The sequence below is a fragment of the Denticeps clupeoides genome, chromosome 3, assembly GCF_900700375.1.
Source record: "Denticeps clupeoides chromosome 3, fDenClu1.1, whole genome shotgun sequence".
Classification (NCBI taxonomy): Eukaryota; Metazoa; Chordata; class Actinopteri; order Clupeiformes; family Denticipitidae; genus Denticeps; species Denticeps clupeoides.
The window spans coordinates 33,437,581-33,460,101 of NC_041709.1; the positions used below are offsets into that span (position 1 = coordinate 33,437,581).

The window sequence follows — 22,521 nt, forward strand, 5'->3', positions numbered from 1 at the left end:
GTAACACACTCTCCTATGAACCAGAAGACCCGGGTTCAAACCCCGCTTACTACCATCGTGTCCCTGAGCAAGACACTTAACCCCGAGTGTCTCCAGGGGGGGACTGTCCCCGTCACTACTGAATGTAAGTCGCTCTGGATAAGGGCGTCTGGTAAATGCTGTAAACGTATTTTCCCGCAGGGTAACGTGAGAGGGAAGGATTCGGATGCTTCCATGACCGCTTTTGTGCTGATAGCCTTGCAGGAGAGCAGAGGAATCTGCGCTGGGACCGTGGGGGTAAATCTGACTGACGACACATCCAACCGCCCCGTTCCTAATCCAAGTCCCTCTGCTAATCGGCCGCTTCATGTCTCCGCGTCTCCAGAGCCTTGAGAACAGCATAAACAAAGCCACCGCGTACCTGCAGCTCAGGGTCCACTCCCTGACCAACACGTATGCCGTTGCAATGGTCTCGTACGCCATGTCGAACGAAGGCAAACTCGACAAAGAGATCCTTTTTCGGCACATTTCCTCCGGTGGGTGCAGCATTGTCACGCAGGGATACTGATGTCCACGTGCTTTTACGGAAAAGTCCATTTTATTAAGTACACTGAAGTCAAATTCCATTGCGGTTGGTGTACTTTAGCAGAGACAAAATCTTTTATTCCAGTTGACAAATACTTCTTAAAATCTAGATTATATTCTGTACCGACACTATTTGTCAAGCCTTGTGAGGTGAAAGAGGAGGCATAGGAGCAGGACGCTAATAAAAAATTTAAATCCATAATAATAATATAATAAAAAAAAAAACGTGGCACAACGCAAGTCACCATCACCATGAGTTGCTGCAGGACACAGATTTGTGGGAACAAATTCAGGCCCCGTCCACACGAGTAATACAGTCGTCCACATGGAGACGCCGAGAAAATGTCCCGAACACTGTTTTAACTCCTTCCACGCCTGTAAGTGGCGCTGTCACTTCCCGCTCTCACCCACAGCACTCTCCTTGTTTGCCGTTTAGTTCTCCTCCGCAGACGTCGTTTTCCGTCCTCGTCTATTCGTGAGAAAAGTTCACCAGCTTTCCAAACTTAACTTTAACTTTAGTGGATGACGTTATATATAGTGAAAACATTTTAGATTTCTTTTTTTTTTATTTCAAAAGGTCTGAAGCACCTGCTTCAATGATCAGTGTTTGGTGATTCTCAAACTATTAAGAATGTATTAGCAAGAGATGATACGTTTGATACATTTTTTCAAAATGCCACCTGAACGGTCCCCTAAATTTTTGTTAGGGTACATAAAACCTTGTAAAACTGTGTTTTCTTTGTAGTTTTGTACATTTCTAACAGTTCCTGGTGGACGTGCTTGACTACATGCATCCAAATAAAGAAGGAAATAAACTCTACACGCTTGTTTGTTCAGATCTAAGCAGCTGGCCGGTGGCGGCCAGTCATTTGTTCACGCTGGAGGCCACGGCCTATGCCCTGCTGGCCCTGGTCAAGGTGAAGGACTTCGACCGTGCCGGACCGGTGGTGAACTGGTTAAACAGACAGAGGCTGTTCAATGGGGGATATGGATCGACACAGGTTGGAATGTGTCTGGAGAACCGTGTGTAGTTGGCTCTGAAAGTTCTGAAAACCAGCTCCGTACTCACAGAATGCTCGTGTTGCTCTAGTCCACCATCATGGTGTTCCAGGCCGTGGCTGAATACCGCATGCGGGGGGAGGAGGTGCCCGAGTCAAACCTGGAAATCAATGTGGACGTGGCAAGCAGGAAGGGGTCAAAGACGTGGACCATCAACCGCAGCAACCAGCACCTGACCCGCTCAGAAAGGGTGGAGTGACTTTTTCATTTATTCTGAGCTCTATCCTGAGATCTATCTATCTATCTACCTGCCTGTCTATCTACAGGCCTATCTATCTATCTATCTATCTATCTACCTGCCTCTCTGTCTATCTATCTATCTATCTATCTATCTATAGGCCTGTCTGTATATCTATCTATCTATCTATCTATCTACCTGCCTCTCTGTCTGTCTATCTATCTATCTATCTATCTATCTATGTATCTATCTACCTGCCTGTCTATCTATCTATCTATCTATCTATCTATCTATCTATCTATCTATCTATCTATCTATCTATCTATCTATCTATCTATCTATCTACCTGCCTCTCTGTCTGTCTATCTATCTATCTATCTGTCTGTCTGTCTGTCTGTCTGTCTGTCTGTCTGTCTGTCTGTCTTTCTATCTATCTATCTATCTATCTATCTATCTATCTATCTATCTATCTATCTATCTATCTATCTATCTATCTATCTATCTATCTATCTATCCACAGCTGCAGCAGCCAAATGAACTCATCACTGTTACGGTGAAAGGGACGGGTCGAGCTTCGCTGTCGGTACGTTCACCTAACGACACCAGAACAATTGCTGCCCTGCTGGCTTTTCGTAGCATTGCAGTCAGAAATGAAAGTCAAATCTAGAACAAAAATGATTTCACGTCCGCATTATTGACCTGAGCGAAGTGGTGTCTTTTCCCCCCTCAGGTTGTCACCCTTTACTATGCGAAGCCCAGCATGAAATCGGTGGACTGCAGAAACTTTCAACTGAACGTGTCCCTGAGGAAAGAGCCCCGAGGTCAGAGTTCAGCCGCAGCTCTGCATTTGTGTCTGTGCAGCTATAAAAAAAGTCACTGAAGAGAATTGATAAAAAAATTGACATTTACATCAATTTACATAGTTGTGAATCGGTGAACTGAAAGTGCATGAAAGGATCTTTGATCCAACATTCTTCACCTATGATTCAACTGCAGTTTCCTACAAAGGCGCCATGGAAAGTTTCAAACTGATTATAGATGCTAAGTAAGTTCACACCCCCAAACCCCCAAATCCCCTTATCATGTTTAATTTATTATTTTTAAATGTAAGTGTAAGAAATGTCATTTTGGAAAGACGGAAGTGAGTGTTCTCTTGTTGGTAAAAAGCCTGCTGTGCTGGTCTCCTCAGGTTCCTCTCGGGGGAACGGGACGCCACCATGTCCATTCTGGACATCGGCCTGCTGACTGGGTTTGTCGTGGACGAGACGGACCTCACTGCGGTGAGACCCTCCACCGACAGCGTCACACGAGTTCAGTTTTACAGGCACGGCGCTGGGAAATGAACGGTCCCTGTCCTTCTAGTTGTCCACCGGGAGGGACCGGTACGTTCAGAAATTTGAGATGGACAAGCAGCTGTCGGAAAGGGGCTCTCTCATCCTTTATCTGGACCAGGTGGGCAGGAGAACCATGACAAAGGTTTTAGAACGTCACGGTTGTCATTCTGTCATCTATCGTTCTTCTCCTCGCTGTTGGTTGGCCCGGTCAGATCTCCAGCAGAAGACCAGACAGGATCGCCTTCAGGATGCATAAGGTGCTGGACGTGGGTCTCCTCCAGCCTGCTGCCGTGACTGTGTATGAGTACTACTCAGTGGGTGGGTGCATGAGTACAGTGATTCCACAACAGCTATACACACAGACACACACACAATTGACGGTGTTATTTTCCGCTCCAGAGAACCGCTGTATGAAGTTCTACCACCCAAGTAAGGAAGGAGGCGCCCTGAACAAGATCTGTGAAGGAAACATCTGCCAGTGTGCTGAAGGTAGCCTGTCATTCTCACCCCCTGGTTGTTTTATTCCGTTTCCATGTGCTACAACGTCTTCGTTCATTTCCCCACCCACAGAGGACTGCAGCATGCAGAAGAAAGAACACATTCAAGAGGACAGCCGTCTGGACGTGGCCTGCAACCGAGGCAGAGACTATGGTGTGTGTGTGTGTGTGTGTGTGTGTGTGTGTGTGTGTGTGTGTCTGTCTGTGTTAATTTCACTTTTTTTCACGTTACCCATCTGCTGTGACTCTTCTCTGCAGTTTACAAAGTCACGGTGGAGAAAGCAGACCTGACACCCCTCAGAGACGTTTATACCATGAGAATAAATAGTGTCCTCAAAGAAGGTACCTATAACACAGGCGCTACTTTTTAACCAGAAACTCACCAAGCAACGTCATTATGATATAATCTACTACTATGATATAATCAACTATGTTCACTTAATCTCAACACCCCTTGTATGTATGAGATGTATGGTATGGAGTCTGGTGTTGGAGGACCTTGATTGGCCTGCATATAGCCCTGATGTCAGCCTGATAGAACACCCGTAGGAGGAATTACACATCAAAAATTCCCATGAACACACTCCTTGTCCAAAGCCTTTCCAGACGAGTTGGAGCTGTTATTGCTGCAACTCTATATTGCGTCTTATGGATTAAGAATGGGAGGTCATGTATGTGTAAAGGTGAGCAAGCCAATAGTTTTGGCAATAAAGAGCTATGATCTTTCCTCATTCCATTAACCTCTTTGTAGTTTTTTTTTTAGTCAGACACCCTTGTCCAGAGCGTCTTCCAATCAGTAGTAACAGGGAGAGTCCATCTGGAGACACTCAGGGTTAAGTGTTAAGGGACACAATGGTAGTAAGTGGGGTTTGAACCTGGGACTTTGTGGACTTTTGGTTCATAGGTGGGTCTAACCCACTACACTACTACCACCCAAATCTTTCTGTTCTCCAGGCACCGATAAGGGGGTTGACGGGAAGCAGCGCTCCTTCGTCTCCCACCCGCAGTGCAGGAACGTTCTGGATCTGAAGGTGCGCAAGACCTATCTCATAATGGGCCAGTCCGTTGATGTGAAGGACGTAGCAGGAAGGTGAGGAGGAGGAGAGCAGCGCTGCAGTCATTGACTCTACATTTGGATTCCTAGAACTGACCTCACGTAATGCTTTCTTTTTCGGCAGCTATCAGTACATAATTGGCCAGGACACGTGGGTGGAGTACTGGCCTACAGACGGCGAGGGGCAGACTGCAGCTTTTAAAGAGAAGTACATAGGAATTGCATCTCTGGAGCAAAATCTGATGGATGGATGTTCAACATAACCTGCTTGGTGTATTTCAATGTTTTCTCTTAGTTTGTTTGAGTTCAGATTGCTCCGCCACTCTGAGGTTGAATAAAAGCAAATGAAATACATGGTATGAATTGCATTTCATTCATGTGCGTCAATCCCCATTTTCAGGGAACAGGGTTCGTCAGATAAAACTGAATAAAGGACCGGTAAGGAGTTCACTTTCTTCTCTATGTTGAGATGTCCTTTTCAAGCAATGAACAAGAATGACCACAACGACAAAAATGCCCCAAATCACACATCTCAAATCTTAATGGGCTTTGACAGACCTTCAATGGCCTCCAATCTGTGAACTGTTGGGTGAAACATATTTATTTTCTGTTATGCAAGTGAGTTTGTTGAGTTTCAGAAAAGAACTCTAGTTTAGTAACAACAACAACATTTATTTCTTATATAGCCCATAATCGCATACAGTATGTCTCAATGGGCTTTGACAGGCCCTACAGTTGACACCCCCCACACATGACCCTTCTGCACACAAAAACTCCACACAAAAGAGAGAAAAAAAGAAAGGAAGAAACGTTGGGAAGGAGTGATACAGAGAGGGACCCCCTTCCAGGGTAGAGTGAGCCTGCAAATGGTGTCAGTGCAGGGTTGGGGATGGTTTGTCCAGTAAGAGAAAAAGTCCTACAGTTGAACAGGTTGAGTAGTATAGAGCATCTGTCCATGTTTGGAGATACTGGACGGTACAGAGTAGGTTTTAGTCCAGTGTCATGGTGTACAATACGTGTCCATTATGATGCTACTGGTCCATTTGAAAATCCCTGAAGCTTTAGTTGTTACGGTGATGGTGGCTGTGGTGGCCCTCTGGTTTGTTTCCTGCTGAGTTGTCTCATCAGCAGTTCATTGCCAGGGACCAGGATCCCTCTAGTGGTCTCTCCATTGGACTCTGCGCGCTTGATTCCGTGTCTCGTACGACTGATACTGAAATACGTGGTTGACCAGCACAGGGTGGCAGTGTAATTAACTGGACACCGTGTCTGGGATTTTAACATAATACCAGAGGGAACTGAACTCCCTCATCCTCATCGTCAAGATGCTGCTGATGGTGAAAATGGTCCCAGTATCGCCATCAGTCGTATCTCTCACCAGCTCAAGCTTTCACTGGCACTTGCACTACACCCTGTAGATACCGTTCATACTGTACTTCAAGTCACTACGGTTTTTAGAAGTCGAAGCTAGTGAACTCTCGAAAATGATCACGAATAATTACCGCAAATATTTCAGAATGTTACACATTCTGTTGTCACTCAGAGTAAGGGTGGCCTGACTTCGTAATAGGTGAATTTAACATATGAATACGATTAGACTGCGAGGCTGCATTTCAACCCTGCAGCTCAATGTTTAGTGTCATTTATGATACTGTTTTATTTCCCAAAAACGGAGCCGGCATGTTATTTCATATGCGTCCAGGCCACCAAACACAGCTTTGCAATTTTGCACGGAAAGCTTCTTATCTTCACACCGGGCAATTTGGAGAGAACCCAACATCCGCAAAGTATCTCTGATCCTCTGTATGCTAAAAATGAAAGGGCAGGGTTAGAAGGTAGACTGGGAATATGTGTACATAATTTCAAAATTGCTGTGTATTATATGAACCTTTCAAATTCAAATTCAAATTTTATTTGTCACATACACAGTCATACACGGTATGATGTGCAGTGAAATGCTTTCTGCAACTGCTACGGACCACAGTATTGCAAATGTTGCAAGTAAACAATGAACCAATATGCAAATATTGCAAACATAACCAAGTATTACACTTTTACGTCTTTAACATAAAATATGTGTAACTGGTAGGGTGAAGGTGTGCAAATGAGTTACAGTTTTTACAATGTTTAAAGAAAGAAGAAAGAGCCATAAAGAAAGAGCAGTAAGGACCTAAAAAGCGCAGAGTCATTTTGTGCAAAGTGATTTTGTGCAAAGTGGTTTTGTGCAAAAGAGTCCGGAGTGATTGGAGGTGAAAGTGCATGAGTTCTATGTACTGTTGTTGTGAACATAAGCTTGTGTTTTTGCACCGTGTTGAATTTATCATTTTATGCATCCATATTTACATATTTACATCCCCATTTTACAACAGAATTTCCTCTGTGCAGCGTTCTAAAATAAAAAGGTGGTGGCAGGCAGCGGTTCCAGTTCCTCCGGGCGCGCCGCGTTCTGCCGCCTGTGCTCCAGGGGGCGCCGTCACCGCCGCCGGCGGAGGAAGGAACGCTTGCTGTTGTCAGTTTACGTCCGGCCGCGTCTCCGGAGCGCGCTGGCGGGAGAAAGTGTCCCGGTGTGGCGGTAATAAAGCGTCGCCGAATCTCGGCCGGAACGACACGACGAGCCCCGCGAGCGGAGCCGCGACCGTCCGCCGCCGCGAGAGAGAAGCGGAGCGCCGCGGCCGACCGGCAGCGGGACGCCGGGGAGCCGTCCGAACAATGGCGAAGGTCCAGGTGCTGAACGTGGCGGTCCTGGACAACCCGAGCCCGTTCGGCAACCCCTTCCAGTTCGAGATCACGTTCGAGTGCATGGAGGACCTGCCGGAAGGTTTTTATATCCGCTCCGTCTTCACGCCTCGGCAGTCGGGCGCCCGTGACGTCACGGTTCCACGCGTCTGCGGTCGAGTAGCTAAAATATCGCGTAACTTGCTGGTGCTTTCTTATATTTTTTATTTCATTTTTGTTTTTTTGTTATTTACCGCGGTTTTCTTGAAATTTGGCGCCGGCGCGGAATTTGGGTTTGGGAAATTGTTCCGCCCAGCCCTCCCCCTCGCGGGTGGGCGTGTCCTTGCCCCTTTCGGCCAACCGGATTGGCCGGCCCGTGCGTCACTCGTATGTTTTAATACTGCGTCGACGTCGAACGTACCGTGTAGTTCTGCAGACGTAAAGCTCTTGTCTTGTTGAAAGTTGACAAACGAAGAAAAATTGACAAAAAACGAGTTTGAGATTCTGGTTTGTGCTAATTATTATTTTAATTTGTTCCAGATTTGGAGTGGAAGATCATTTATGTGGGTTCAGCAGAGAGCGAAGAGTACGACCAGACCCTCGACTCTGTTCTGGTGGGCCCGGTTCCAGCAGGGCGGCATATGTTCGTATTCCAGGTGAGTTCGGGTGGGGCGTTTATTCCTCTGAAAGCTCTGTCTGATTTATTTCCATTTTTTTTCTGATAGATTAAGAGTTTTTGTGGTTGCTCATTTTCTGCAGGCGGAGGCCCCGAACACTGCGCTGATCCCTGAGAGCGACGCCGTCGGTGTTACGGTGGTGCTGATCACCTGCACCTACAGAGGTCAGGAGTTCATCCGCATCGGTTACTACGTCAACAACGAATACACAGACCCAGAGCTGCGCGAGAACCCGCCCATCAGGCCAAACTACACACAGGCAAGGCCCACGCAACAGTCAAAGTCAACTTTGTCATCCCACCGCATACAAGCGCACAGGGAGGCGAAGGGACGTAGTGCAAATGGAAAAAACACACAACACATTGTGCACAGACCCATATGGGGTGGTAGTAGCCTAGTGGGTGACACACTCGCCTATGAACCAGAAGACCCAGGTTCAAATCCCACTTACTACCATTATGTCCCTGAGCAAGAAATTTAACCCTGAGTGTCTCCAGGAGGGGGGACTGTCCCTGTAAATACTGATTGTAAGTCGCTCTGGATAAGGGCGTCTGATAAATACCGTAAATGTAAATATAGTGCAGGTCGAGACAAAAAAGTAATAGCAATATGATAATATTTCAGTGTATGGCTATATTTACTATAAAGAATATTATATAATGGTAGGTAGTGAGAGATTAAAGTGCAGAACTGATGTTCAGTTTGCAAAAAAAAAAAAAGTTGTACAGATGATTTAAGGCTTAAGGTGAGGTGATGTGGATGATCCTGGGGCAACGTTGAGGAGCATTTACAGCATTTACCCTGTACGTTTGCATCTCGTTTTTTGTGAGAAGAAACGTATTAGGTGCATTTTTGAATGGTGCGGGCACTGTCTTTCTTTCCCATTTGTTCTATAAAATAGCAGTGGTGGTGAACAGCCAAAATCCCGAACAATTTGTGTCCCCTGGTTAACTTTTTTTGGATTTTAAGTTCTCACCAAATATTCTTTCTCTTGTTACAGCTTCAGAGAAACATCCTGGCGTCGAACCCCCGCGTAACGCGCTTTCACATCAACTGGGAGGGCGCCGCCGACAAGATGGAGGATTCCGAAAACGTAGACCCTTCCCCCAACACCATGCTCCCTCCGTCCTGCCTTCCGGGAAAGGCCCCCCCACTTGCACTGGTGCCTGATAACTCGATGGACTGTCTTTAAACACACACACACACACACAAGGCCTAACTGTTCAAGCTGTTTTCCTCTTTCTTTCGTTTTAAGTATGAAGATGCTGCCTTGTGTGTGTGTATAGATTAGTGCCCGTTTGGGGGCGAGCGGCGCACCCCGCCCCGTCCATTTATACACGCCCAGATTTGAAAGAACTTACATGTTATGGGCTCCGTTCCACTTCTGATTTTGAGAGAGAAAAATTCTGCCTCTGCCCGGCGGTGGACATGGGCACTAAGCAGACCAGAGCACCACGGTACCGTCGTCTGTCCACGCCAGGTGAGATTGGAGACGGTGAGCGGTCCAGCAACCTCCTGTCCACTAGGAGGCAGTGTGGCCCAAGCAACCTGGGTTCTCTGCCTGATTAAAGCAAGCCTGAGGGTTTTTTTTTTCTCCATTTTATAATCAACAGTTGCTCTTATCTGCTTACGTAAATACCTGCCGGTTAGTGAGCGTTAATATTTGATATTGCATTCTTTTTGTCACACAATTATCCAGGTGCATTTTGATAAAATTTCCCTGTGCAACATTGGAAGCCGAAATCATATTAATAAAATTGTTTTGTTTTTTTTTTCCTTTTAAAAGTAGTTTCTAAGTAAAATCAACCTTGTGTCTGTCTTTTTATTTTGTCCATAAATTGTGATTGTATGTAACATGCTTCTCAAGGCTGTCGGATGCAGTGACTGCGTCCTCTTCAGTATCTAGGCAACGAGAAGGGGTCTGTCGCTTCCGCCTGCCATGTTTTTATCACACCATCTAGCCCGTTTGGCGGCCTGTTTTCCACGCAGGCCGCACGACGCGGCGGGGGAAAGATGGCGAGGTTTTTACGCGCGAGTTCAGACCCTCGACGGAACCTTAAATTCCGACCAGCTTTCTAAAAATAACCTCCTGACGTCACTCGGCCAATGAAAACGAGGCCGGGCGTGAGGACCAATGAGAAGGCACCTCGAGGGTGTGGGCGTTTCCTCAATGGGAGGAAAAATACGGTTCGACGTGGGCGGGGCCCGGTTTCTGTTGACGGACCAATCGCGACACCTCACGCGCCTGACACCCACCTTAGCAACCAACCGCTCCCACGCCCCGCCTGCCCGTCAACCAGAGCCTGGCCAATGGGACGGCGTTGGGGGCGGGCCCTTGGCTGCCAGCGGACTGGAGCGCCAGTCCGGCGGATGGATGCTGAGGAGCGACCGGAGCCGATTTTCCGTGGCGCCTCTGGAACGGGGGGCGGCGGCGACATCGCGGGGCGCTGAGTGTGCGGAGGTGCTGTGATGCCGGCGGGCGGCTTTGGAGGGGAGTAAAGCGGAGAGCCCGGGGGCCCACGGCGGGCTTCGATGCAGCGGACTCGGGCCCGGCGCTCCACCGGTGAACCCGCCGCAGCCCGCCAGGACGGGATGATACGTTGTCGCGTGAAATAAAAACCAACCTCGTTTTTTTTTTTTTTTTTTTTTAAGAGAGAAAACGGCGAACGATCAGCGCAAGCGTGTGTGTGGTTTTTTCCCCCCATTTTTCGGCGCAACAAATCGCACGGACCGCGTTGGACCTGTCGGAGCCGGATTTCCCGAACGGGCGCCGCTGAGCATCGCGACATGGGCAACACGCCCGCAGCCAAGCGGGGCAGCGAGATGGAAAGCGGTGGGTGCCAGCGCGTCGTTGTTCGATCGACTAATCGTAATCGATCGCACGTCGATTATATTTACAACGTTCCAAATGGAGGTCGATTCGACGACGCGGACCCATAATCTGCGTGTCATGTACGCATTGTGCCTTTCATGGTCAACTGTGGGACTTCTTCTAGACATTTAACACGTGCAGTCCTGGAGGTTCTACCTCCCAGGAGGTTCTCCTTAAGCCACGCCCCTTTTCCCAGAATGCAAGGCCTCACGTGTTCGAGTGGGACAACCTCTTGGAAGGTCGACCTCCACGACCACCCTCGAAGTTCTGGCGCGAGAACTTTGAGGAGCCGGGTGCAGGAGTCGAGGAGCTTCGTAGGATGATGCGTCTTAAGGCGGGTGTGACCGTACTTTCTGACGTACCTTCCACGAACCATACACAAGGACTGAGACCACTCCAGAAGTGGACCGAGACATGACGTGTAACTGTGACACCATTATAACTGACCTAGATTAGACCACAAAACCTGACTTTTTTAATTAAATTAAGGTAATGGACAAAATATTCTAATTATAGTGCAACGGTTACGTAGGCATATTAGACCATGTCAACCGGTTCTCACACCGACATGTGGCGTTCGATCTCGGCCAATCCAGTATGATCTGATGAATAAGCACTCTTGCTGTGGGGAGGCGACTGAGATTATGTTTAAGGAAAAATCGGACTGAAATACTTGATTAAAAATTTTGATGGGACAATATAACATATTACAGCATTTACCAGACGCCCTTATCCAGAGCGACTTACAATCAGTAGTTACAGGGACAGTCCCCCCCTGGAGACACTCAGGGTTAAGTGTCTTGCTCAGGGACACAATGGTAGTAAGTGGGGTTTGAACCTGGGTCTTCTGGTTCATAGGCGAGTGTGTTACCCACTAGGCTACTACCACCAATTACATGTGTTACAATATAACGAATATTTGTGTATGTTGCTCTGACCGGATAAAATGCCGGCTTCATTCATGCTAGGTTAGCCATCGCCCCTCCAAACATGCCGTTACGTAGAAGAACCCGCCATTTAGGGTGGTAGTAGCTTAGTGGTTAACACACTCGCCTATGAACCAGAAGACCCAGGTTCAAATCCCACTTACTACCATCGTGTCCCTGAGCAAGACACTTAACCCTAAGTTGCTCCGGGGGGGACTGTCCCTGTAACTACTGATTGTAAATTGCTATGGATAAGGGTGTCTGGTAAATTATGTAAATGTATTTAACGGAATAGATAGTTTGCCAATCCAAGAAACCAAAGGCCCACGTGTCCATGTGAGAACATGTTTCCTCCACACCTGTAGGTGGTGCTGTAACTCCCCGTTCTCCTTGCTTGACGCGCTGGCTCCGCTGAAACGTCGCGTCCAGGTCGGACAGAAGAAAATGTTCGGGTGTGCACTGGGGTTTTTGGCGTCGTGGGACCTGTCTTCACAGGCCAGGATGCCAAAAGAGTGCTAATTACATCCGTAATTACGCTCCATAATGAGCAAACGCTTCTGACGCGACGTTGGGGGTCAGGCCGCCACCAAGCTGCTGTGGGCCATCCGCAACGTTCGGACCGGCAGATATAAATACAGCAAAGCGGCTGGATTAGCGTGGCCCCGGCAGAATAAATTGACACAGATCGGTTGCCATGGCGATGCTCTCTCTCCCCCTCCGTTTTCGGCGGCTCCTGGCTTATCTTAAAGCGGCAACGTGGCCCGGTTTTTTTTTCCCCGTGATTGAGTGGGTGATCTTGATGTGTCATTTCGTTGCTAACGAGTCCCCGTTCCTCTCCCGTGCGGGCGTGGCTCTGCGTGAGGGCGTGGCCCTGTGTGGGGTTGCCAGGGACTGCAAAGCGACTTTTTTTCTGCTCTGCTTCCTGTCTTACAGTTAAAGAGTTCCTCGCCAAAGCCAAAGAAGACTTCTTGCGGAAATGGGAGAGTCCTGCACAGGTGTGTTGCCGACATATTCCGGATGTTAATATTATTATTGTCCTGTCATAATTCACAATTTTCTCTTTAAAACAAGGCCCACCAACAGCAAATAGATGCAGAAAACGGCCCAAAAGCGAGACTTCATTCAGTCACATTTACATTTATGTCCTTATCCAGACGCCTTACAGTCAGTAGTGACAGGGACGGTCCCAGTGGAGACACTCAGGGACACAGTGGCAGTAAGTGGGGTTCGAACCTGGGGTTCGTTCCCTGTCACTACTGACTGTAAGGTGTCTGGATTAGGACATAAATGTAAATGTTACTCTGTGACTGAACAAAGATTCGCTTTTGGGCCGTTTTCTGGTGGCAGCGGTGGCCTAGCGGTTAAGGAAGCGGCCCCGTAATCAGAAGGTTGCTGGTTCGAATCCCGAGCCAAGGTGCCACTGAGCAAAGCACCGTCCCCACACACTGCTCCCCGGGCGCCTGTCATGGCTGCCCACTGCTCACTAAAGGGTGATGGTTAAATGCAGAGGACACATTTCGCTGTGTGCACCGTGTGCTGTGCTGCTGTGTATCACAATGACAGTCACTTCACTTTAAAAAAAAAAAGAACCTGGGACTTCATAAACGAGTGTGTTACACACTAGGTTGCCCACTTATTAATCAACACATATAGGGTTTATTAAGCCCTATATTAGGATATAGCACGTTACATTTGTTAGTCGGAGGCCTACAGATGAGGACTGGCATTGAAACTTCAGGTCAAACGTGAGACATGGACGTGCTCAACTTCCTGTTGATGGATTAAGTGCTAGTTCTAGACTAAAAGCGGTTTTAAGATTGCATTGAATCCCCCATTAGTCTATATAAATGTCTAGCTCTGAAGTGGGAAATTGACACCATTGGCCAAATATGTAAGTCATTTACAGCATTTACCAGACGCCCTTATCCAGAGCAACTTACAATCAGTAGTTACAGGGACAGTCCCCTCCTGGAGACACTCAGGGTTAAGTGTCTTGCTCATGGACACAATGGTAGTAAGTGGGGTTCGAACCTGGGTCGAACGAGTGTGTTACCCGCTAGGCTACTACCATGCCTGAGACATAATTTGTAATAAAATAGGGGTCATGGTGGAGGGGGACAAGCTTGAGACGCTGTTTTACAGTCTATATATACATGTTCATAAAGCCTGAAAACAAGATAGAATGACATTGTCATGCCAATCTGAACACCATGACCTGTTTAAGTCCCAGTCTCAGAGACGGATGTCCAGAGAGCTCCTCTACGTCTGTCTAGAATTCCTCTCCGTTCCTTTTCCATACAAATAATCCCACAATTTCCCATTAAAGATTATCCTGCTGGCGTTTCTACGTCTTTGTAGTTGGAAAGTTGGATTGTGACGGCCGTCCCCCTGCTGGCGATGTGCTGTAACACCGCATCGTCTCTGCTTCATGTCGTATCAGAACACGGCGTCTCTGGATCAGTTTGAGCGGTTGAAAACGCTGGGCACCGGTTCCTTTGGCCGGGTCATGTTGGTCCGGCACAAAGAGGCTGGGCAGCACTATGCCATGAAGATCCTCGACAAGCAGAAGGTAAGAGCAGGTTGTTGGCATGTCGACAAAGCCCTACACCTCACCTTCCATCCGAGGCGACCTTTAACCTTTACTGTGTGTGTCTCAGGTGGTGAAGCTGAAACAGATTGAACACACTCTGAATGAGAAGCGCATCCTACAGGCGGTCAGCTTCCCTTTCTTAGTGAGAGTCGAGTACTCCTTCAAGGTACAGTGTGTGTGTGTGTGTGTGTGTGAGGTAATAATCAGTCTCTCAGTAACACTGATCAGTTCGAGTTGGATTATTAATGGGAACTGATTGTGTGACTCGTATTGTGTGACTCGTAGAGTCATATTGTACACGCTTGTGTAAGTCTTGGCCCCGCCCCCTCCTCCTGATTATTAAATAGTCTGTTTATTATTTATCGGATTGGTTAATCATTTGCATGCAGTGTTGAAAGGCTGGTAAAGGTTGTAATTCGGCCGCTCCGCCCTGCAGGACAACACCAACCTCTACATGGTGATGGAGTACGTCCCAGGGGGGGAGATGTTCTCACATTTAAGAAGAATCGGCAGATTTAGGTACATGAACACACACACACACACACACACACACACTTTCATGCTCTTTCCATGCACCCTCGTCACGACCTTCTCGCTTCCCGTCGTCCACAGCGAGCCGCACGCGCGTTTCTACGGCGCCCAGATAGTCCTGACGTTCGAGTATCTCCATGCCCTGGACCTCATCTACCGGGACCTGAAACCCGAGAACCTTCTCATCGACCAGCAGGGGTACATACAGGTGGGTCTGCCGAATGAAACCGCCACTGGGTGGTGCTATATGAGCACGAAGGCGCTATCGCCGGTCACCAGCGGCTGGTCGCAGGAACGGCGTAACGGGGTCGTCTTTCGGATTTCCGGCAGGATCTCCGGTTTCCTCCCGGTGACCTGTAAATTGGCCGGAGGTGCGAGTGTGTGAGCGTCCGGCTCCGGTGCCCACGTCTAATCCTGCGCGGTTCTCAGGTTACAGATTTTGGGTTTGCGAAGCGCGTGAAAGGAAGGACATGGACGCTGTGCGGCACACCAGAGTACCTGGCTCCAGAGATCATCCTCAGCAAGGTGAGTGAAGATGCTCACATTTTGGCGACCATGACGTGCACTTCCCACCTTCATGGTTGTGAGGTTAGATTAGAATTAGGTGTTTAGGGGTATTCCTCTGAACATGACGTCAGGAAAGCCAGATCTGGTATTAAGGTTCCCTTGGATGAATGGATGGGAGTTATGAAGATGGCGTTCCGGTGACGTTCCTTGTCTCTGTGGCAGGGTTATAATAAGGCCGTGGACTGGTGGGCTCTGGGCGTGCTGATCTATGAAATGGCTGCAGGCTACCCTCCTTTCTTTGCTGACCAGCCCATTCAGATCTACGAGAAGATTGTATCAGGGAAGGTAAGTTGTCATAATGTTTGGGTTGGAAGGCGGGGTGGATGGAATTTCAGGGCAATTTCATGAAAATAAGTCCCAAAATACACCAACTCATTTTACGTGTCTTTTACATTTCTGGCTTTTATCTGACGTCCTTGTACTTACAATCAGCAGTTACAGGGACAGTCCCCCTGGAGCTTTATCATCATTTCAGCTATATACAGGGAGTGCAGAATTATTAAGTTGTATTTTTGAGGAATAATTTTATTATTGAACAACAACCATGTTCTCAATGAACCCAAAACACTCATTAATATCAAAGCTGAATGTTTTTGGAAGTAGTTTTTAGTTAGTTTTTATTTTTAGCTATTTTAGGGGGATATCTGTGTGTGCAGGTGACTATTACTGTGCATAATTATTAGGCAACTTAACAAAAAACAAATATATACCCATTTCAATTATTTATTTTTACCAGTGAAACTAATATAACATCTCCACATTCACAAATATACATTTCTGACATTCAAAAACAAAAACAAATCAGCAACCAATATAGCCACCTTTCTTTGCAAGGACACTCAAAAGCCTGCCATCCATGGATTCTGTCAGTGTTTTGATCTGTTCACCATCAACATTGCGTGCAGCAGCAACCACAGCCTCCCAGACACTGTTCAGAGAGGTGTACTGTTTTCCCTCCTTGTAAATCTCACATTTGATGATGGACCAGGTTCTCAATGGGGTTCAGATCAGGTGAACAAGGAGGCCATGTCATTAGTTTTTACTGTTACCCTTTCTTGCCAGCCACGCTGTGGAGTACTTGGACGCGTGTGATGGAGCATTGTCCTGCATGAAAATCATGTTTTTCTTGAAGGATGCAGACTTCTTCCTGTACCACTGCTTGAAGAAGGTGTCTTCCAGAAACTGGAAGTAGGACTGGGAGTTGAGCTTGACTCCATCCTCAACCCGAAAAGGCCCCACAAGCTCATCTTTGATGATACCAGCCCAAACCAGTACTCCACCTCCACCTTGCTGGCGCCTGAGTCGGACTGGAGCTCTCTGCCCTTTACCAATCCAGCCACGGGCCCATCCATCTGGCCCATCAAGACTCACTCTCATTTCATCAGTCCATGAAACCTTAGAAAAATCAGTCTTGAGATATCTTGGCCCAGTCTTGACGTTTCAGCTTGTGTGTCTTGTTCAGTGGTGGTCGTCTTTCAGCCTTTCTTACCTTGGGCATGTCTCTGAGTATTGCACACCTTGTACTTTTGGGCACTTCAGTGATGTTGCAGCTCTGAAATATGGCCAAACTGGTGGCAAGTGGCATCTTGGCAGCTGCACGCTTGACTTTTCTCAGTTCATGGGCAGTTATTTTGCGCATTGGTTTTTCCACACGCTTCTTGCGACCCTGTTGACTATTTTGAATGAAACGCTTGATTGTTCGATGATCTCGCTTCAGAAGCTTTGCAATTTTAAGAGTTCTGCATCCCTCTGCAAGATATCTCACTGTTTTTGTCTGAGCCTGTCAAGTCCTTCTTTTGACCCATTTTGCCAAAGGAAAGGAAGTTGCCTAATAATTATGCACACCTGATATAGGGTGTTGATGTCATTAGACCACACCCCTTCTCATTACAGAGATGCACATCACCTAATATGCTTAATTGGTAGTAGGCTTTCGAGCCTATACAGCTTGGAGTAAGACAACATGCATGAAGAGGATGATGTGGACAAAATACTCATTTGCCTAATAATTCTGCACTCCCTGTACATGTTACATAGTACATAGTGAAATGAAACACTTCTCTGGAAACCTGGTGCTATAAACAACGTTCCTCCGGAAACCCACAAACATCAAACTAACTGATTTTCTAGGTAAAAAAAAAAAAAAAGATCTGCGCAACCATAAAGGCTGGACAATATCTTACAGACCGTTCCTTTGTTCATAGGAACGTTCCAGTACATTATTGGATTTCTATAGCAGTAAATGACATGATTAATAATCTTTTTCCCATGGAAACACCTTGAACCGTCATAACAGCACCGCAACACGTGGCTTCTCGTACTTGATTTTAATTGCATTCAGTGGTTTTGTTCTGAAAGACTGAAAAAAAAAAATATATATATATATATATAATGTGTGTGTGCGCGCGTATGGCATCATTAACTTTTGATTTATCAAAGATAAAGGGTTAAGTTTTGATGTTCTGTTCAATGCAAAGCTGTCAGTGCCAGAAAATCTCAGTGATTGTTCTGAGGCCGTCACATCCATAATTGGTGGCCTTCTTCAGATCCCTGAGAACCAGAACGGCAGCGATGTGGCCTTCACATGTCCGAACCTTTAATATCCAGATCACAGAAGTGATCCACTCCTTGGATGAAACTTAATTTCGCTTTCTGTTCTTTTTCTGCTGTGCCAGTCATCGTTTTAGTTTTTGCCGGGTCGTTGATGGTGTTGGGGGGGGGGGGGTGCAGCCTTCGTCCAGCTGAACCGCCATGGAACATCTCTTCATCTCTTAAGTGGAGCCTTGCGCAGTGTGGCCCACCTTCATCTGGCATTAATGCAGTTAAGCTGATGGGGCGTCTAACCTGCCGTTAACCCCCCCCACCCAGGTCCGGTTCCCTTCCCACTTCAGCTCCGACCTGAAGGACCTGCTGAGGAACCTGCTGCAGGTGGACCTCACCAAGCGCTTCGGCAACCTCAAAAACGGCGTCAACGACATCAAGGGCCACAAGTGGTTCGCCACCACAGACTGGATCGCCATCTACCAGAAGAGGGTAAGGGGGTCACCCCCAGGGTCCGTTTCCTGTCCGATGAAGCCTGGTCCTGGACTAAAAGCGGTTTTGATTGGAGAACATTGACCCTCAGTCCTGTTGCCTTTTCGTAAGCAGTTTGTCTTCATTTTGGGTCAAAATAGTCAAATACGCGGATAACAGTCCTCAGTGTAGAGCGTCCGTTTTATAACGCGTCTTGTAGAGACGTGTCCCGACATGTCGACGTCGTCGATTATCGAACCCAAAATGCTGGCGCAATTTTTTTTTTTCTTAGACATGGCATAAAAGAAAAAAATAATATCTGCGGTGTCATCTTCAATTTACAAAAAGAATTTGGGGCGTTTTCCTGCCTATTTGAGTGTTAAAGGTTGCCGACCTTCGACTTTTTTAGAAAATGTAAAAATATAAACATAACAAATGCTTATTGGTGCTACTTCTGACTTTTATTTAGCACCTATTTCACTCTTGCTTGAATTTTGTTTTGTAATTTTAAGTTTAAGAGCACATTATGTAAATTAGATTGTATGAGTCACTATATTTGTCAATTAATGTGGAAATTGAACCAAACCAATTAGGAAATATGAATCATTGGATGAAACAATGCATCATAAAAATAATCATTAGATTATTCGTTTAAAAATATATATTTATTTTGGAAAAGCCCTAGCGCCTTGGGTGCTTTCATGTACAGTACAGGCCAAAAGTTTGGACATCTTCTCATTCAATGTGTTTTCTTGATTTTCATGACCATTTACGTTGGTAGATTCTCACTGAAGGCATCAAAACTATGAATGAACACATGTGGAGTTCTGTCCTTAACAAAAAGTGGAGACCTGACCTCCACAGTCACCGGACCTGAACCCAATCCAGATGGTTTGTGGTGAGCTGGACCAACAAGTGCTAAACACCTCTGGGAACTCCTTCAAGACTGTTGGAGAAGCATTTCAGGTGACGACCTCTTGAAGCTCATGGAGAGAATGCCAAGAGTGTTCAAAGCAGTAATCAGAGCAAAGAAACTAGAATATAAAACATGTTTTCACTTATTTATATATATTTTATATATTATAACTCCACATGTGTTCATTCATAGTTTTGATGCTTTTGTATCGCGGTGCATCTAAAACACGACTCTTCCTCCGCAGCTGTAGGTTCCGGCATGCGGGTACTTTCTCGCGTAGACGTTTCGACGGCCGCTCTCTCGAAAGAGCGAGTCCGAGCCTCCGCGAAATAGTTTGCTGGAAAGGGCCTGAGGCCGGCCGTCATCCACGTCCCCGAAATCCTTGTCCCCTTTTCCGCCGGATTCGCCCCGGACGCTGGCACATGACATCAGGCTGATTTAGATCAGTTCGAGGGGGCGTTTTGAGCCGGTCCGTACAAGTTGTTTGATTTAATGCCTGTTTGGTATTGAGTGATACTGAACACTGTGTGTGTGTGTGTGTGTGTGTGTGTGTGTGTGTGTGTGTGTGTGTAGGTGGAAGCGCCATTTGTACCCAAGTGCAAAGGCCCCGGTGACACCAGCAACTTCGACGACTATGAAGAAGAGGAGATCCGCATCTCCTTCACCGAGAAGTGTGCCAAGGAGTTCGCCGAGTTCTAAACTAGGAGTGTGTGTGTGTGTGTGTGTGTGTGTGTGTGTGTGTGTGTGTGTGTGTGTGTGTGTGTGTGTGTGTGAGAGGGTAAACTGCATTCCTGTCCAATGCAGTTTACGCACCAGCCCGAGAGAGAAGATGGTTTTAATTCACGGTTTAACCTGAAAGTCAGCTGTGTTGCCTCCCCCCCCCCCCCCCCACTTCTATTCCGTATTTTTATTTTTATTTTTTTTACTATTCTTTGCTTTTGACGTGGTCAGCGGCACTAACGCGGCACACGCTCTTCTGGGTGGGGGCACTGACCCGTCGGGGTCAGTCCACTCCCGCTCTGAGGGGCTTCGTGGCTGCCGACCTCCCTCTCCCCAGCACCGCAACGCGCTTTACACGCCTTACGCCGCGCCGAAACATGGATGGTATATCGTGTTTTGGTGCCAGTATCAAGAAAAAGTCATTAAGTGTACGACTTTTAGCTGTTCTTTTTAAATAAGCAAAATTCGAGACAAAATGTGAAAAAATACTGTTTCGTTAAAAGTTGGCCCACCGAAGAGTCCTGAGATTTGCGTTGAGGCGACTTTTTCCAGTTTTTTTTTTTTTTTTAAATTGCCAACATCAGAAGATCTGTTGGTAAGGAAATGTGGCGTGTTCGTCTTCTCTAATCCTTTCTACTCTACGGTCCTCACCGACAGCAAGTCAACACCATCACTCAGACGCCGTTGTGTGCTGTCCTTTTATCCCCATGTCATATCATAAAAACATCAGAACTTACCCCAATTGTCTTGTTCTGGTGGGTGGGCAAATCTTGCACATTGCACCTTTAAAAGTCCAGTAAACTACAGTAAACAGCATGATTGGCAGCTAATTAGAGATTTTATAATAATGGCAGCACGAAAAGCGTGTTGCCAGATCTTGGCCAAAAAACCACAACCATGTCAACCTTGTCTGAGTCGCGTATATCCTGCGTGCTTACTTCTGCTCGTCTGCGAAATTCTGCGTGACGTCCTGCCCACTCTCGTCCCCACAGAACCCACGAGTGTTTTTTTATTTTTTTCACCAGTACGGTGTGCACAGCGGGTGTTGCCTTGATCGCCTCCAGCTCCCCAAACCACAGCTTCCCGCGGACACCCCGTGACTTTACAAACTTGTTGTCCCCAGCCCCCTCCACCATCCTCATCATCTTCATCCCCCCCCCCCCCCCCCCCCCCCATCGCCGTTCCACTCGTTACAGCTCCCGGGGTTGCCAGATCCGGCGCAAGAAATGAGCGACGCTAAAAAGCGGCCCCACCCCCTCATTTAATTAGAGAACATAAGAGAAGTGGTTTGTATTTTACTGGGATGCAGATCTCAGTGATGGATGAGATCTGCTTGTTGCTACATGTTGCTGGGGCCACCAGTCCATGTCAGTAAGGACAAAGGAGCTAGGACTGGATTGCAGGACTGCAGCACAGCACGCGGTGACACGGTGAAATGTGTCCTCTGCTTTTAACCATCATGACCCTTGGTGAGCAGTGTGTGGGGACGGTGCTACCTTGGCGGATCGGGATTCGAACCGGCAACCTTCTGGTTACGGGGGCCTCGAATTAGTCCTTTTTATATATAGTTTGAAGAGTCCTGCACGACTTGGATTATTTTTTTTTTTTGGCACTGACGTGAGGCTGCTTTTCCGTGCACTGGATGTTCAAGGCCCACGTCTGGGCTCGGGGAGGAGGTAAAGTGGGGGTTCGGCTGGCGTTGCTCGTTTGGCCATTATCATCACCGTTATTATTAATATCTGCTATTACGTCCGCCACTTCTTCCTGTCTTTATTCAGCGTCCATGTGACTGTGTGCTATATCACTCGTGTTAACGACACACGTTAGAATCCAGATTATTGTTTTAACGTTGCTTATTTTATCGCAAACCATTTCCAGATTATGGTTCTTCCCGTAACGGGTACAACGTGGATGTGTTCCGTTTTACTTTCAGGTTAGAAAAGAAACATTCAAAGTGCGGAGAAAAAAAAGAAAAGTTCTTATATCCTCTTTAAAAAAAAAAAAAAAAACCTCAGAGGAGCCTGTGTGTGTTTCAGACAGAGAACACGGCTGATGTGTGATATTTTACAACACACAATCATTCCAATAAAAGTTTACTTGATAAATGGCGTTGTCGCGTGTGTGTGTGTGTGTGTCATTCTTGACCTGAACCATTAGTTGATATTTGGAGTTCGAATTTGGAAACCGAGCCCAGGACCATGGCAGTGGGATTGGATTTTTTTTTATTGCCCCCTGGTGGTCTCCAAGTGTTACGACCCCAGTTTGCCGCTGATTCATTTTGGTATTGATAAACGAGAGTCAAATTCGAC

The 22,521-nt window shown here is 46.9% G+C and overlaps 3 protein-coding genes across 3 annotated transcripts in view; all 3 read left to right on the forward strand.

Annotated features, from left to right (window-relative positions):
* LOC114785595 (complement C3-like) overlaps positions 1 to 5,027 on the forward strand; it is a 28,099-nt gene extending 23,072 nt beyond the window's left edge. Inside the window, exons 27-41 of the mRNA XM_028971979.1 lie at positions 181 to 276; positions 365 to 515; positions 1,402 to 1,565; positions 1,655 to 1,813; positions 2,322 to 2,384; positions 2,532 to 2,622; positions 2,798 to 2,846; positions 2,991 to 3,081; positions 3,164 to 3,253; positions 3,348 to 3,453; positions 3,535 to 3,624; positions 3,706 to 3,786; positions 3,891 to 3,974; positions 4,587 to 4,722; positions 4,811 to 5,027. Of these exons, the coding sequence (XP_028827812.1) occupies positions 181 to 276; positions 365 to 515; positions 1,402 to 1,565; positions 1,655 to 1,813; positions 2,322 to 2,384; positions 2,532 to 2,622; positions 2,798 to 2,846; positions 2,991 to 3,081; positions 3,164 to 3,253; positions 3,348 to 3,453; positions 3,535 to 3,624; positions 3,706 to 3,786; positions 3,891 to 3,974; positions 4,587 to 4,722; positions 4,811 to 4,949 (1,590 nt within the window). The 3' untranslated portion in view covers positions 4,950 to 5,027. The remainder of the gene's footprint in view (positions 1 to 180; positions 277 to 364; positions 516 to 1,401; positions 1,566 to 1,654; positions 1,814 to 2,321; positions 2,385 to 2,531; positions 2,623 to 2,797; positions 2,847 to 2,990; positions 3,082 to 3,163; positions 3,254 to 3,347; positions 3,454 to 3,534; positions 3,625 to 3,705; positions 3,787 to 3,890; positions 3,975 to 4,586; positions 4,723 to 4,810) is intronic.
* A 2,149-nt stretch (positions 5,028 to 7,176) lies between these two features.
* On the forward strand, positions 7,177 to 9,831 carry LOC114785867 (histone chaperone asf1b-B). Its single transcript, XM_028972509.1, has 4 exons — positions 7,177 to 7,504; positions 7,942 to 8,057; positions 8,161 to 8,337; positions 9,079 to 9,831. The coding sequence occupies exons 1-4, from the start codon at positions 7,396 to 7,398 to the stop codon at positions 9,268 to 9,270; spliced, it is 594 nt and encodes a 197-aa protein (XP_028828342.1). The 5' UTR covers positions 7,177 to 7,395; the 3' UTR covers positions 9,271 to 9,831.
* An 897-nt stretch (positions 9,832 to 10,728) lies between these two features.
* Positions 10,729 to 22,320, forward strand: LOC114785798 (cAMP-dependent protein kinase catalytic subunit alpha-like). Its single transcript, XM_028972414.1, has 10 exons — positions 10,729 to 10,911; positions 12,810 to 12,871; positions 14,317 to 14,445; positions 14,534 to 14,632; positions 14,903 to 14,985; positions 15,079 to 15,205; positions 15,427 to 15,522; positions 15,727 to 15,849; positions 18,433 to 18,597; positions 20,066 to 22,320. The coding sequence occupies exons 1-10, from the start codon at positions 10,866 to 10,868 to the stop codon at positions 20,189 to 20,191; spliced, it is 1,056 nt and encodes a 351-aa protein (XP_028828247.1). The 5' UTR covers positions 10,729 to 10,865; the 3' UTR covers positions 20,192 to 22,320.
* Positions 22,321 to 22,521: the final 201 nt, after the last annotated feature.

Excerpts from the sequence above, each read along its gene's own strand:
- LOC114785798 (XM_028972414.1), top strand. The coding sequence starts at position 10,866 with ATGGGCAACACGCCCGCAGCCAAGCGGGGCAGCGAGATGGAAAGCG. Across the intron at positions 15,523-15,726 it reads CAGAGATCATCCTCAGCAAG|GGTTATAATAAGGCCGTGGA; the intron begins GTGAGTGAAGAT and ends TCTCTGTGGCAG. Across the intron at positions 15,850-18,432 it reads AGAAGATTGTATCAGGGAAG|GTCCGGTTCCCTTCCCACTT; the intron begins GTAAGTTGTCAT and ends CCCCCCACCCAG.
- LOC114785867 (XM_028972509.1), top strand. The coding sequence starts at position 7,396 with ATGGCGAAGGTCCAGGTGCTGAACGTGGCGGTCCTGGACAACCCGAGC. Across the intron at positions 7,505-7,941 it reads CATGGAGGACCTGCCGGAAG|ATTTGGAGTGGAAGATCATT; the intron begins GTTTTTATATCC and ends AATTTGTTCCAG. Across the intron at positions 8,338-9,078 it reads TCAGGCCAAACTACACACAG|CTTCAGAGAAACATCCTGGC; the intron begins GCAAGGCCCACG and ends CTCTTGTTACAG.